Source organism: Pholcus phalangioides, unplaced genomic scaffold (assembly GCF_987345545.1).
Source record: "Pholcus phalangioides strain wild (caught in Gottingen) unplaced genomic scaffold, Ppha-v1.0 ptg000014l_1, whole genome shotgun sequence".
In the NCBI taxonomy this organism is placed as follows: domain Eukaryota; kingdom Metazoa; phylum Arthropoda; class Arachnida; order Araneae; family Pholcidae; genus Pholcus; species Pholcus phalangioides.
Genome location: NW_028301607.1, coordinates 13,678,748 through 13,693,237, shown reverse-complemented (window position 1 = coordinate 13,693,237; position 14,490 = coordinate 13,678,748). Strand labels below are relative to the sequence as shown.

The following is a 14,490-nucleotide window of genomic DNA, read 5'->3' as shown; positions in this document are numbered from 1 at the left end:
ATAATACTTATAGAAATTTCGTAATGCAATTACTGATTTTGTTACTAACCAAGTACGCAGAAAGCCTCTCAGCACCGGACAGTGGTGATGAGATACTTTCATATTCGAATGTATGCACCATACATTCGATTTAAATTTACAGTGTTTTTCATCGGTGTGTAGACGCCGGCGAGCCGGAGGTTGAGCACCCCCTGTTATATGGCAATCATAATGGACCGGAATAGGATACGAATACAGAACAGAAAAGTAAAATTCAGGCGCAACTATGATGGCTTATTAGTAATGGCATGGGGGGGGGGGGGGAAGAGTAAAAAAAAGTTAGACTGAAATGGGAGGGGGAGGCGAAATTTGTATAGCCCACAGGCGACAAAAACATAAATAAGACCCTGGACCTGAACCCATAGCCACACCACATCTGGGGTGGGGGGAAGGTGGGGTCTGCTATCCGGAGCGCTGGACTAGAAGGGGGGGGGGGTTTGAAATTCACCTTTTATCGTTCCTTCTGTATTATACGGCCCCTTCTTTAGGTGTTGGCTTGCACTAGCTGAAGTATCTAATGGCTGCCATGTCCCCCCCCCCCCCAACGCAAATGCTCACAGATAGGATATTTCAATCACGGGGTACATCCGAGATTCGGAGAGGGCAGGCGAGCTTTGTAAGAATACATCAGAATCCTGAATATTTATCAACCACAGGAACCATGACAGCCAACATTACAGCCCCGCGGTCAGCATGATTATCATCGAGCAGCCACGGAAACTGCATTGTTCTACTTAATAATTGAAGTAATTATCACATGTAAATCTTTTTCTCAATTGTCGAGCTTCCAATTAAGGTTTTTAATTATCTGCTATTGAAAAGTACTTGTACAACGACCAAGAAAGAGATAAAAAGCGCATGAGATAAATATCTTGACTCAAAACGCCACCTTATGATCCGATTCGAATGGTGTCGGCATACGTGCTTACGACCGACCGTATTTAGTGCGGCAAGGCCATATAACATATATTATATAGCCCTGGTTTGTGTGTGGGGGCCCATGGGCGGAGATACGGGGGGGGGGGAAATCGCCCCCCCCCCAGCGTCAAAGGTGAAGTTGATTGATCTAATGTTTTTTGCATATATGAATTGACATCATCATCATCGTCCCCCCCCCCCCCCCCACCAGAATTCCAAGTCTATCTCCGCATCGTTGAAGTGGGTTCGATCCCCGCGTATATGCCGATCTAAGGCAATGTAACTAATTGTGTAGGTTCGTAAGATCATCCTGGATTTTCCGTTACAAACAGATTTTTTGAACCACATTAGTCTTGTTACATTCGAGAATTCACAATATCCTGGTTAGAGTTGAACACATATCAATATGGGCGCCTTTCTTCAGGTGCCAGGCATAAGCATAGTTGCGATGCTCGCAACCTGGAAAACGTTGAAGACCAATAAGGTCAGAGCTGGGAGCGCTCACAATATTTTGTATATTGCAGTCATGTCCCGTCCCTCCACAAGGGCGGGGCTGACAGAGCTCTAGCCCTGGGATTATTATAATTTTCTTTTGGCTCTTCAAGCTATAAATTTACAGAAAGGCCCGCGAAAAGTCTGACCGGGATGGGGGCACCGCTAAAGATCCAGCCGAGGGGCCCTGCTGTAGGATGTGGGGGCATTATTGCAGGCAGAGCGAATTCGTAAATTGAAAATTTCCAATCCAAAGCTCAAACTGAACTTACACAGGTCTAGAACTGTTCCAGCGTTTAACACTCAGCAACGCAGTTTGATTTCTAAATTCAACGTGATTTAGCAAGTAAACTGATTGTAAAGGATGCTACATAACAAATCAATCATTGTATCAAATCTTCTCACAGGGGTTATCGGCAATAGCTTCGTGTGCTGAAAATTTGCGGTCAACAATTCACCTCTGGGAAAATTTGCAGAAAAGCAATTCACTGACAACTCATCCACAAAGCGACTTAGTGAAGGAGCCAAGTGATTGATAGATGAAATGAATCGGGAAAATTGTTAGTGAGTGAGCAAGAGTCATTCATACACTTAAGCACACATGCATCTCGTCCATATTCCTCTACGTAACCTCTAACAAATTGGTACACGTTGGAATGTGCGTGTAGTGAAACCTGTGATATGGTGTTTCTCTGTGTAATGCTGCCATCTGCCACCAGTTTTTCTCACTATGAGTGAAGTGTAATGATTGAATAATTTAACGTTGTAGGCCTGTTGCTCTGTGTGGCGAGATGGGCTCGAATTTGCACCTCGAAGTTGGGTACCACAGGAAATCAACTTCAGCTGATCACCACTGTGGAGTCTTTCATACTAATACTCACTTAACCCACCCACTCAATTATAGGGTCACCCCATGTGATCTCCCCCCATTAAAAAGTCCTGCCATTGAGAGCATAAGTTCAACAAAAAAATATTCAATTATACTACACTCATTGTTCAAAAAATAGGTGTCTGACCTGAAAATTACTGCATAACACAATACACAATCAACATTGTTAGATAAACCAATACTTCTGGTAGAACTCATTCAGTAGTAAATTGTCCAAGTAAAAGACCAGAGTTGTGCTCATTTTGAATGAAACTTCACTCACACTGAAAATTCCTGCACAACTCATTTGGTAGTAGATTGCTCAAGCGAAAGTCTACAGTTGTAGGACAGCCCTGGCTGAATCACTCAGCTGGTCACAAACTGTCGCTCGTGGAATTATTTGACCGCGATTTTCCCGTCTATGAATTTTCTGTAAATAAAATAGCTTGAGCATCAACAGCCAGGCACACATTTTAAACATCTTTCAAATTATCGATCATGAAACATTTAAATTCTGAATCTTTCCATGGGAATCACATTCTAACTAAATTTTCAGGAGCGTATAAGGAATTTGATAACATAGAATTTGACATATTATTTTAATTGCCAGCGAAAGCATAAACTGATTCAAACACACACTAATTACAGGGTATTTCAATGTCTTTCAGGACAAAAAAAAAATCATAATCCAATCTTTCAAACAATTTATTTTGTAATTTCAAGTTAAATCGCACCATACATTCAACTATGCACAAGAAAAACGTATCTACAAAAAAAAAAAATTCAGTTTTTTTAAATGATTATCTCAGTATCACCAAGTTCTTCGTCAGTTGGCAAAACTATCTTTTCGGGATCTATCAAGTTCTTGTCAATGACGGGAAGTCCTCGCTTCTCTCGATCGTTTATCTGTAGGTATGCTTCCCTCAAAGCCCAATTCATCAGTCTGAAATACAAACAATATATATAAATCAATGTCGACTAAAGTCAATAGTGCTGATATAACCTTTCCCCACCCAGAAACCACACTACTAAACATAAATTCACATTCAATAAGAAACATGACTATGGCCAGAAAGTGTTAGTGCAGTGAAATGTAATGTCGATGAGATATAAATACAATGCCACAACAGGCAAAATGCCTAACAAGGTGGCTGAGTACGACGACTAGAGTGTCTTCACCAACGATAAATTAACATCAGTGCCCCCCCACTTGTGCTTGTTCAACATATTGTCACCTTAGAATGGAAAAAACCTTGTATATACAAATTGTTTTGTATGCAAATATTCAGCGGGTCACTTAACTGATCTGGGAATGTGCTGCGGGCCACTTAAGTGATCTGTAATTATGCTGTGGGTCCCATGCATAATCTGGAACTGTGCTGCAGGTCCTGTAAGTGATCTAGAGCAGCACAGTATGTCACTTAAATGATCTGTAAATATGCTGCTTGAGTAATCTGGAACAATGCTACGGGCACAAGTGATATGAAATTGTACTCCAGTTCACTTAAGTGATCTAGAACTGTGCCTCGGGTCACTCAAGTGATCAGTAAATGTGTGTCTCCTGGAACCCTTAAGTTAGTGTTTACTCAAAGTGTGTATCACACACTTATTCTGGGGAACTGCAGATGAAAAATGAATTAGGCTAGGGAGCCATTGAAAAAAGTGATGAGAACCACTATCCTAAGTGTGTTGCGGGTCACTGGAGATATGTAAATATGCCTTGGGTAACTAAAGTGATCTGGGAATGATTCTTTGCATCAGCCAGCTGTTAAAAACCTTTGTATGGATAGCAGAGAGCTGCATCATTCTCGGATAAGCTGCCATCTGGTGGCATTGTCAGCAATTGTGAGTTTTAGTTTGAGGGGTTAGGTCCGACTGTCCATGTACGACCCCGTTCAGAGCACATGAGCTCCAAGGAAAGATTGATATTCGTTGCTTCTATAGTTTAGTGCGTTCACCTCGAAAGTGAAAGGATGTGGGTTCGATTCCCCGCAGGGGCGCAGGTGAACTTTCTTTCATTCCCAAATATATCTTTACATCAGCCATCTATTAAAAACCTTTATATGGATAGCAGAGACTGACATCATCCTCGGATCTGGGAATGTGTTTACATTTACAAAAGGTAGGTTTCTAGGTTTGAGATGGCGGATCAAATCAGATAACTCATTTGCCCCAAGCCATGGGTTGAGCATATACTCTGACACAGAGGCGGATCTATGAGGCTTTTTGGATTATGTGATATTTTCCTCTTTCTTGAGGGACATACAAACTGTATCCAAGGTAACCAATATGGTGACTTCCTGGGCGACTCATGAAAGACAAATCTAAATTAAAGAAACGTAGAAATGAATATAGTTTTTTTTCCCTTTTTTTGATGGGTGCTACATATTTGGAATTTTTTTTACGTTCAAGTTACCGCTGTTTTTGCTTCCAAAAATGCTTGATTAAAGCTGCGGAATTTCTTCAATTTAATTTATGAGCCCATAATTAATTTCAAAACATCCTAAACTATTTGGATTGATGCAATTGGATATTAAAAGACAACACAGAGATATTAATTTTCATTTTTGTGCTTGAGAAGATATAAATAAAAAGTTGAAATTAATGTTATTGCATCAATATTCAACTCAAAAGTATGTCTAGCTAATTAGTTTATATTTAATTTTCTGGGCTCCGCATCTCTAAGCAAGCTAAATATTTTGAAAACCGAGAATTAAATTTTTTAAATTATTGATGTGGCGGAAAATCCCACTAAATTTCAGAATTTCTACAGTAAAATCAAGAATTTCAACTTTGATTTCTATGGGGGGATCATCCTGTGCCCGTCCCTCAAAGTGATGTTGATGATGATTATGATGTCTATTCGAAAAGCCTAAATGTAGTAATTCATGGAATTTTCATAACTTCTGTATATAATGTTGGATCAACAAATTAAACAAAAAATTTAAGAAAACTTTGACTAAAAAAATGGGTAAAACTGGGACATCTTTCGAAAAAGTCGGGATGGGGATAAAACTGGAAAATGGGATTGTCACAGAAAATGCAGGAAAAAAATGTGAGACATGGTCACTGCGTACCGAGACTAATTGTTAAGCGATTTATAACATCAACTCTCCCAACAGCAAGCTCTAGATCTGTCCCTGATCTGACAGTAGAGTTCCGATGTAACACAGACCTTATGAGGCCATGGATGAAAGAAAGTTGCCAACCTGCATTCTGCAATAGTGCAGGGGATGCTTATAAAATATGATTTGGGGTCTTCTGGTCAAAGTAAACTTGTGGTCGACTGGAAATACGGATGGAATTATTTTGCAATCTATTTGATTGATAATGACACTTTTATTACCAAGTTCAATACAATTTTTTTTTCAAATATATCTAGCGGCAGCCCCCCCCCCTTCCCAAATGGTCTAATATGGTATCCAAGGTGAAATATCACTAACAAATTATAATTTTTTGAAAACAGTATCGAATAAAAAAAAAAGAAAGATAGGAATAAAGCCTACCGAGGATCTGGTGCGTAATGCATGATGAAGACTCCTCCGATGAGCAGAAAAGACACCACCATGAAGAACGAAAAATGCATAAGACTGCGATCTTCTTCATAATTTTCTACGTCGAACCCGTAACTCACCCAATTCTGTAAATAAACAACAAAATAAATATAAATTTAACTATTGTCCAAATATCATTCGCAAGTGGGAAAAAAGAAAATAGTGTTAATTTTCTTTTTTAATGCAATCAAAAACAAATACTACACAAATTTTGCCGTCCTTCTCTCACTCTAGTCAAATTTTCTCGACCACTCGTTCTTCAAACCTGATGCTCTGGCTACACCCTGCTCGCCCCCTACGTAAATACACCCGTGTCTCTCGCTTTTGGTCACTCACAGGCTTGGACACTTCCTTGTTCCCTCACTCTGTAATAGGCCATGCTTTTAGTAGGCTATACTAAAAGCGTGGCCTATTACAGAGCGAGGGAACAAGGAAGAGTGACCTCTCTGGGTCACTAACATGCTTTGACATATTCTATAGGTCACTTTTCTAACCATTCACCCACCTGGTACTCTATTCTCTACGACACTCACATGTCCTTCGCTCTTTAGACCAGTGTTTTTCAACCACCTGCTTGACATCAATCAACAGGACCACGAGCATTTCACCGCATTTTTTACCTATTTATTTCCCATTAGTCATGTGTATAACCAGGCCTTTTACTCACGACCGTCAGCATCCAAATGTTGAAAATTCTGCTCTAGATCACTCACACGCTTGAACACTCTTTCGGTTGCTCATTGACCTAATCTAGTTTCTCGCTCCCTAGGTGACTCTTTCGGTCATTCACTGGCCTGATCCCTCGCTGTCTGAAATCACTGAGGTCCCTCACATGCTTCCATACTTTTGAGATCACTCTTTCGGCCATTCCCTCTAGGCCACTCTTTTTGGGGAATCAGCGCTCAGGAAAATAAGACTAGTATGGGAAGAGGGCAGAGAAATTTGTAGCCCACAGGCAGGGCCATAATTGGATGCTTGGTCAGACCGGGGAAGCACACTTTTCTGGCGCCCCTTGAAAAATTGGAGAGATCAGAGTGAAATTTTCACCCCCTCTGGTGCACCGCCCGGGGTACTAGTCCCCCAATTGCAGCCAGCACGTGGAAAAACTCTAAATCCGCCTCTGGTGAAAGTATGAGAGAAGAAACGGTAACCCACCGCCATTACGCCAGCATTAGCGACTTATAGCACCCTTGGCGATCTGGATTATACTAATTTGGCGGTATGGATCATACTGCACCTGTTTCCAAATAGCAATCAGTGAATGCACATACGAGGTATTCAGTGAAAACCCATCTTAACGGACACCCCCCCCCCCTCCTCCCCTTAAGGCCAAATAATTATCCCTTCAAAAATAAAAATATGCATTTCAAACCCCTGATTAACGGTCAACCCTCTTTTACGAACGAATTTTTTTTTTTTGGTCCCACCGGTGTCCGCAAAATAGAGGATTACCTGAATTCACAACATCAATAACAACATTACTTACTTTTTGTTTCTTGACGTCCGCAAATTCTTCAGCTGTTTTAGGACCTGGTGGTGCTTTCTTCGGGAAGACCTCATCCGGAAAAGACAACGTCTCTTTTGACTTCGAGGACGTCTTCAACGAGGACGCCAGCAAGTATCTGAAGGGCAACAAATTATATCTCCTTCTGCAGACGGCTGCGAGGAGCGCCATGTTTATCACGACCACCACTGCCGGAGTTGTGATGATGATGATGGTATAAAAAATTTGAATAACAAAAACTATCAAAAAAAATTATTTTCAAATTTTTATTAATTATTGAATTATTAATCCTTTATTATAAACTTTGAATAGTACGAAAATTCGAAATAACTCAGTGGAAGTGAATTTCATATTTGCAAGAATGAATATCATTTTGTAGTGTTCCTTTATCCCTTCGTTTCCTCAAAAGCTGTTTGTAAAGGGGATAATCATAGTAGCCAAAAGCCCTGTATAATAATTATTGTATTGAAGCTGTTTGTAAACAAAGATGCTCCTAAAAATAGCTCAATGTTAAAAGAAAAGTAGAGATCTAAAGCAGATGAACTAGTGTCACATAGAGTAAGTGTTTTACTTGCAATGATATGAAATATTTTATATTATTAGTTGATTATAACCATGTGTTTATTGCTTATGATTAATTTTGTTTTCATTTCAACAATACAAATTGAATTCCCTTTGAAATATTTTTTTTAAATGTGGTCATTATTATAATGTCTTAATAACATTCAAATATCCACTTTTCCAATCAATGTTCACTGATTTTGCTGTTCACCTAATGTTAAATCAATAAAAAAAATTGACAATGCACTATAAATCGAAACGTTTTCTATGTGTCTATCTAATATGTGGTACCTTCAAAGGGCAACTTTTCTGTAAAGTGTTGTATGTATATTCCTAATGTCCCATGACACAACATGGAGAGGAGGGTTGAAAAGGCTCCAGCTCTGGGCCCCAAGGTTAACTCAATTTTTACGCTATTGACTGACTTCCAGGATGGGGGGGGGGGGCTGTGAAAAATCCTTTCAGGGACTCACCAAAGATCTGGAAATGTGAACAAAAATTGTAATCAACTCTTTAAATCATACATGCTCAACCCATGATCTCCAGCACAAATGCGGTTCCCAACTTCTGAGCATGAATGGGAGCCAATTTCCCTCGTTACAAAGTCTTGTCACAGAGAACAACAGCTCCACAACGATAAAATCTTTAATCATTGCACTTCACTTATAGTTAGAAAATTGATGGCAGATAGTAGCACTACACATAACAAGCATTACACAGAAACAAACTTTACGTCAGGTTTACAACACGGACACTTACATCCCAACATGTACTGATTCTGCAGAGGAATGTGGACAAGGGGCGTGTGTGGTGTAGTAGTAGGAGAAATGCGGCTCTTGGAGTCATCTGATGTGGCTTGTGACCTCAAACCTAATTTTGTAAAAATTAGCTACGTTGCATATTACCAGATCATGTAAGTGACCTGCAGTGTAATTCTACATCACTTAAGTGACGACACATTTTCAAACCAATGAAGTTTCCCGCACTACCAAAAAGATTGAGCACTCATGCTTTAAGTACATGAAGAGCAGAGGTGTATTTGCAGAGGGTTAAGCTTAGGAGGGGGCAGACAGACATGACCGCTGACCGCCCAGAGAGACCATCTTGGGATGGTTTGCGCTCTTTCCCAAAGGGATTGACGGTCTCTTAGGAGGGTGCAGCTAATTTCAGTAATTGGTGGTCAAGAACATATATTAAGTTGGAGTGAAAGAAGGGCTGCAAAGTAATGAAGCTGCCCATATCGAGTGCATGAATGGCACTTATTGGTTATATATATATATATATATATATCCTTGAGACGATTCACAGCACTTTCGATGGTGTCATTGCATTCCTATTCATGCTTGGGATTTAAGATTCTACTGTCTCACCTGGGGAGCCATTTGCTGAAGTTAACCCTTTAAGCAGTTTTTAAAACTTTCCTGATCTGCATTATAACTGCCATATTGGAAGTTACTAAACCTTCTAGAAATCGCCACATGTTTTGAAGAATTTTTTCCCAAATTTCGAGCTGATAAATTCTTTCCCCCAATTCAAAATAAATAATAATAAAAAATAGGGAATAGAAAAAAAAACCAACACCTGGTTTGGACATTTTCCAAGTGTAAGCGACTAATATTTTGGTGATAAAATGTTGCCTCTCCTCTTCAGTTGGCACCCTCAAAAATTTTCTTCCCCCTTTCAGTTTGCACCCTTACAACTATAGGAAATCATGTTTTGGCTAATGAACGTGATTCCGGAACAGATTATCTTCATTAACCAAGGTATCGTGGTGTATATTTGACTTCATCTTGACACTGATTCGACTAGTTTCCTCGATTTAGCAAATAAAAATGTCAATCTTATTCGATGCATTTGATCAGGAATTGATTGTTGTTTTTCATGGAACTTTTATGGAATTATGAATTGGTAGTCCAAACAGTTCAATTTATTTTCAGAGGCGGATTCATGGTTTTGCCGCCTGTGGGCTACACTAATTTTGCCACCCTTCTTTCATTTTAGTCTAATTTTTTTGCCCACTCATTCCTCGAATTCACCGCCCTGTGCTATAAGCCACTTGTGCCCCTCCCCACCTGCAAATATACCTGTGTCTCTGAATCCTTCTTTTAGTCACTCACATGCTTGCATAATCTTTTGCTCACTTCCATGTTCACACACTCTTCATGTCACTCTCCATGTCCCATGCTCACACACTGTCTCTCTCGGCCATTCACATGCTTGCTTCCATCACTCTTGACAATGCACATGCTTGCATATTGTTTCAGTCATGCACATGCTCTAGGTCAGTCTCATTCGCATGCTTTCACATGTTTTACGTCACTCTTTTTCTGCCATTCATATGCTTGTACATGCTTTGCGTCACTCTTTCTGTCATTCACATGCTCTAGGTCACTCTTTTTTGTCCTTGATATGCTTGCAGCATGCTCTGTCACTATTTTTCTCACTCATGTGGTTGTACACTCTCTTTTGTTTATTTGCATTCTAGGTCACTCACTGACCTAGTCTCTCGCTCTCTAGGTAGAGGCAGATCCATAGTTATAAAATTTTGTCGTCCTCGCACCTTATGTACTAACTGTATTAGCCAGTCATTCCTAAAACTTGCCACCCTGGGTGATAGCCCACTAAGCGTCCCCCCCCCCATGTAAATATGCCTCTGTTTATTTCAATATTTTTATTAAACAATAAATGTAATGAGAAAGAATGTGATAAGCTTTTATTTTGAAAAATGGAACTTGTAACAGCTCCACAATCTTTTACTCTTTTCTCAGGCAGATCCATTTACAAATGCTTTCTTCTAAATATGGTGCTCATTATAATGGGTCGAACATTACATCCATCCCATCCATCGATTTCAACATCACAGCTACGAACAATACTCTGAATGGCGAAGAGGAAGCTGCTTCCAGCAGCGGTTTTTTCATACAGTATGTCATTGCGCCATTGTGTGCATTCATGGTCATATTCTTAGTGGCGCTGAGCACATTTCTCTTCATTCGTAAAAAAAGGTGACTAATTTATGTTTGGTTTGTACGAATGAGTGTATAACTATAAAGGTGTTTAACCGTATTTAAGAAAATGAAAAAAATGTATTTTCTCACAGATTGGACAAGCTGCGACACCACTTGATGCCATTGTATAGTTTTGATCCCACTGAAGAAGGAGAGGATTGGGAAGCCGAGTTGCTGGAGGAAGGCACTGATCATCACCCTCGTGGAAAGGTTGGATATCTTTTTTTAAACGTCTTCCATTTCTAATTCCAGATTATTCATGTCTACCTTTTGGTGTTGCATGGTTTTCGCTTGATTTTTATTGATAGCAGGAATTTGACAAAAAAAGACAGCCAAATCAAGAAAACAAGTTTTAATAGATCAAAAATTGATTTTTTACATAAATAAATCTTAATTACAGCTAAAATTAAATGTAAAATTAAAGTAAAAGTAAATGTAAAATTAAAGTAAAGTTGTCAGTTACAGCCAAAAACAATTATAGCCACAAAACTTGTCAAAGGCAAATAAAGTTGCAATTTATAGCCAAAAAAAAAATTGTCAAAGGCAAATATAGTTGTCAAAAATAACTGACCAAGGCTTGTAAAGTGGCCAATTATAGCCGGGAAACTTGCCAAAGGCAAGTGTAAAGTTGCCGTTTATAGCCGAAAAATTTATCAAAGGTGAGTAAAGCTGCCAATTACAGTCAAATACTATTGTCAAAGGCAAGTAAAGTTGCCAATAGCAGCCAGAAGCCATTTTCAAAGGCAAGTGAAATGGCAGATTATAGCCACGAAAAATATTCAAAGGCAAGTGAAGTTGCCATTTATAGCCAAAAAATTTGTTGTTTCTAATTATAGCTAATCAAATTTTCAAAAGTTTGCAAAGTTTCTAACTATTCCTAAAATTGCTGAAAAAAACTTCCAATGATGGGAAATAAAGGGCTAAGTTAAATACTAACCATAGTGCATTTCAACAGTTTCTCCCCAAAGCATGCAGCAGACCTCCAACATTAAATCATACTCTCCCAGTTTTTTTAGTAAAACCTCCTGCAACACATTTCATACACACCCTTGCATGAACTGGTAGGTTTTGCAAAGCATAAGGGTAGTATTAAATAGTTTTTACAGTAATGCAGGCCAGTCATTTAGGGGGGGGGGCAGGCTTTTGAAAATACACTAAAAATGGTATATATATATACACATACATTGAGTACATGTGCTTTGCCCCCCCCCCCCCCGGAAAAAGTTGAAATGACGGCCCTGCAGTAATGTGTACATATTCAAGAGATCGTGTGTGAGATTATTATAATGAGATACTGCATGAAATTTACTAATTTTTGAAATCTTAACCCATGTTATTTATCTGATAGGGTTTGAAAACTGGTGATCAGCCGCAGTTATCCTTCCATGGCAGCCTGTGAAATTTGCCTGCATAATCCAGACATGATTCTGCATACTGTGAAAAGTCACGCAATTCACCTCATTTTTATTTATTGTATTATCAGTTATATTTTCCAGTGACGTGAAATGTGATATTTTTTTCTTTGTTAATTATTTTAAATTTTATTTCTGTTTAGTCAGTTAGACTGCACGAGGAGCTTCAGCTCCCGAGAGGTATCATATTTCTAATTAACTTTTTCTTTTCTTTAAGGCTTTGTGAAAGTGACCCACTCGCTCATGTAAATGTGTGTTGTAAAAAAAAAAAAGTAGAATTTCAGCAGAGAGGGAAAAATGTTATTTCTGTGAATTTATTCGAAAATGCTATGTTTATACACTACAAGAACTACAAATATATAGGGCAGGGATTTTCAAACTGTTAGGCCCTCTTTCCTTCATCCAGAGTGAGGATTTCAGGTTTTGTAAAAAGTTTTTTTTAGCATAACCTTGGTATAAATAGAATACTCAAATTGCAGAAGCTGTTAAAAAAAAGTTCGAGAAAAAACCCCCTGATATAAGGAAAAAGATGAAGATTCTAGTACAAAAAGTGATTCTGATTAAAATGTTGGTGTTGATTAGGGTTGCTAGATTCCAAATAACTAAAATGTACAGGAAATTTTTTTTTCTTAGTAAGCTGTTCTTAACTTGAATGTTAGAATGCAGCATTTACTGGCATGATACATAACCATGCATATGAGTCAGGACATTTGACAAGGGGTCATTCAAGTATTACATCAGAATCGAGGGGGGGGGGAAATGAGAATTTCTGATTTGCTGACTTCTGATGGGGGTTGAAGGTTGCTTAAGTCATCAACCACTCTTTAATATTATATGAAATATTGAAGATATGAAATATTCTAAGCTGCTGACAAGGAGGGGGGGGGGGTCAAAAATGGCTAAAAATCTGCTGATGTAATACGTCAATGGCCCCTAAATGTTGTTTGCTTGCAGATGGTGCTACCACAATAACCGAACTGACCAGTACTGAGATATTTTTATGCAAGAGACTTTTCTATTCGAGCAATAGCCATAATCAAACTAATGTGGGGGGGGGGGGGCAAATACTCAAGCAAGACCCTTCCACGGAACAATTGTTTGATTTTGTCTGTGGCATCTGACCATCATAACAATAATTGATACAAAAATTATGCTTTACCTTAGTTTTTCCTTCCCCATTCAAAGTGGTGAACAGATGTAGTCCTCAAATGACAAGGATGAGTATCAAATTGGGCAATTCTATATTTTATTCATTAAAGCTGTCTTAACCAGTTTAGCTGCTGCACACATCAAATCATTTGGTACATTCAGTGCTATTTTGCTATCATCCCGTGGTGATGCACTTAAAGCACAATGGCTAAAAAAAAAATGAAAACGCATTGGGGGAAACAACTTGATGACAAAATTTTCTTTGTGAAAAGACAGTGCACACTTACAGCTCTATAAAATTCAGTGAGCAAGTTTACTTAATGGCTTAATTTTTGATTTCTTGCTTGCCTAGTCGGTCACTTAGTACCCTACTCACTTGACTAACTAAACTGCAAACTTGCCAATAAATTTTCCTTTCGATCAATTGTTGTGAATTTTCTATGAATTCTCAACAATGAAATGAACCTTCTTTCCCAGAGGATATTCTGAAGTTCAATCTAGCTGTTGCAGAGCAAAATGCTTTAACTTATGCAAGCCTTCACAAATTATTAAGAATTCCATCCTGTCAGTTCTTTTTCTATGTATTAGAACATGTGGCAAATAAGCATCCCAAAAATTATTTTTTGGCACACTACTTTCGAATACAGGAAGTCTAGCAACACTAGCACAACAAAATGTGATGGAATTTTTTTCAGCAAAGCTACTCATTCAGTTATGCCAAGTAGAGTTCAGAACACAAAAAGGTCCACCTACGCCCTGTTGGCATTGGAGGTGGTGGGTCCATCAAAACCCTAGGCTTTGACGTCTCAATGTTAGTTTCCCTGTCTTGGGCAGAGTTTCACGCTATTACTTTGAAAAGTCAACATGCAATCAAATCATTTTTATCCCATTTTGTGATCCTGAAATTTAGCGGCTTGGTGCAGCCACACCCTTCGCATCTGCTCAAGTCCAGCCCTGCATCTGCAAGTAATATATGGCAACATTT

General features: G+C 38.9%; 2 protein-coding genes across 2 annotated transcripts; one reads left to right on the top strand and one right to left on the bottom strand.

Annotated features, from left to right (window-relative positions):
- Positions 1–3,004: 3,004 nt before the first annotated feature.
- Positions 3,005–7,567, bottom strand: NP15.6 (NADH dehydrogenase [ubiquinone] 1 beta subcomplex subunit NP15.6). Its single transcript, XM_089241781.1, has 3 exons — positions 7,358–7,567; positions 5,824–5,957; positions 3,005–3,260 (listed from the first exon to the last, which is right to left on the bottom strand). Exons 1-3 carry the CDS (start codon positions 7,544–7,546, stop codon positions 3,110–3,112), a joined length of 474 nt encoding a protein of 157 aa, XP_089097907.1. The 5' UTR covers positions 7,547–7,567; the 3' UTR covers positions 3,005–3,109.
- A 270-nt stretch (positions 7,568–7,837) lies between these two features.
- Positions 7,838–13,421, top strand: LOC149078190 (small integral membrane protein 29-like). The gene is made up of 4 exons (XM_089241780.1): positions 7,838–7,933; positions 10,705–10,941; positions 11,037–11,154; positions 12,293–13,421. The coding sequence occupies exons 2-4, from the start codon at positions 10,721–10,723 to the stop codon at positions 12,341–12,343; spliced, it is 390 nt and encodes a 129-aa protein (XP_089097906.1). The 5' UTR covers positions 7,838–7,933; positions 10,705–10,720; the 3' UTR covers positions 12,344–13,421.
- The last annotated feature ends 1,069 nt before the right edge of the window (positions 13,422–14,490 follow it).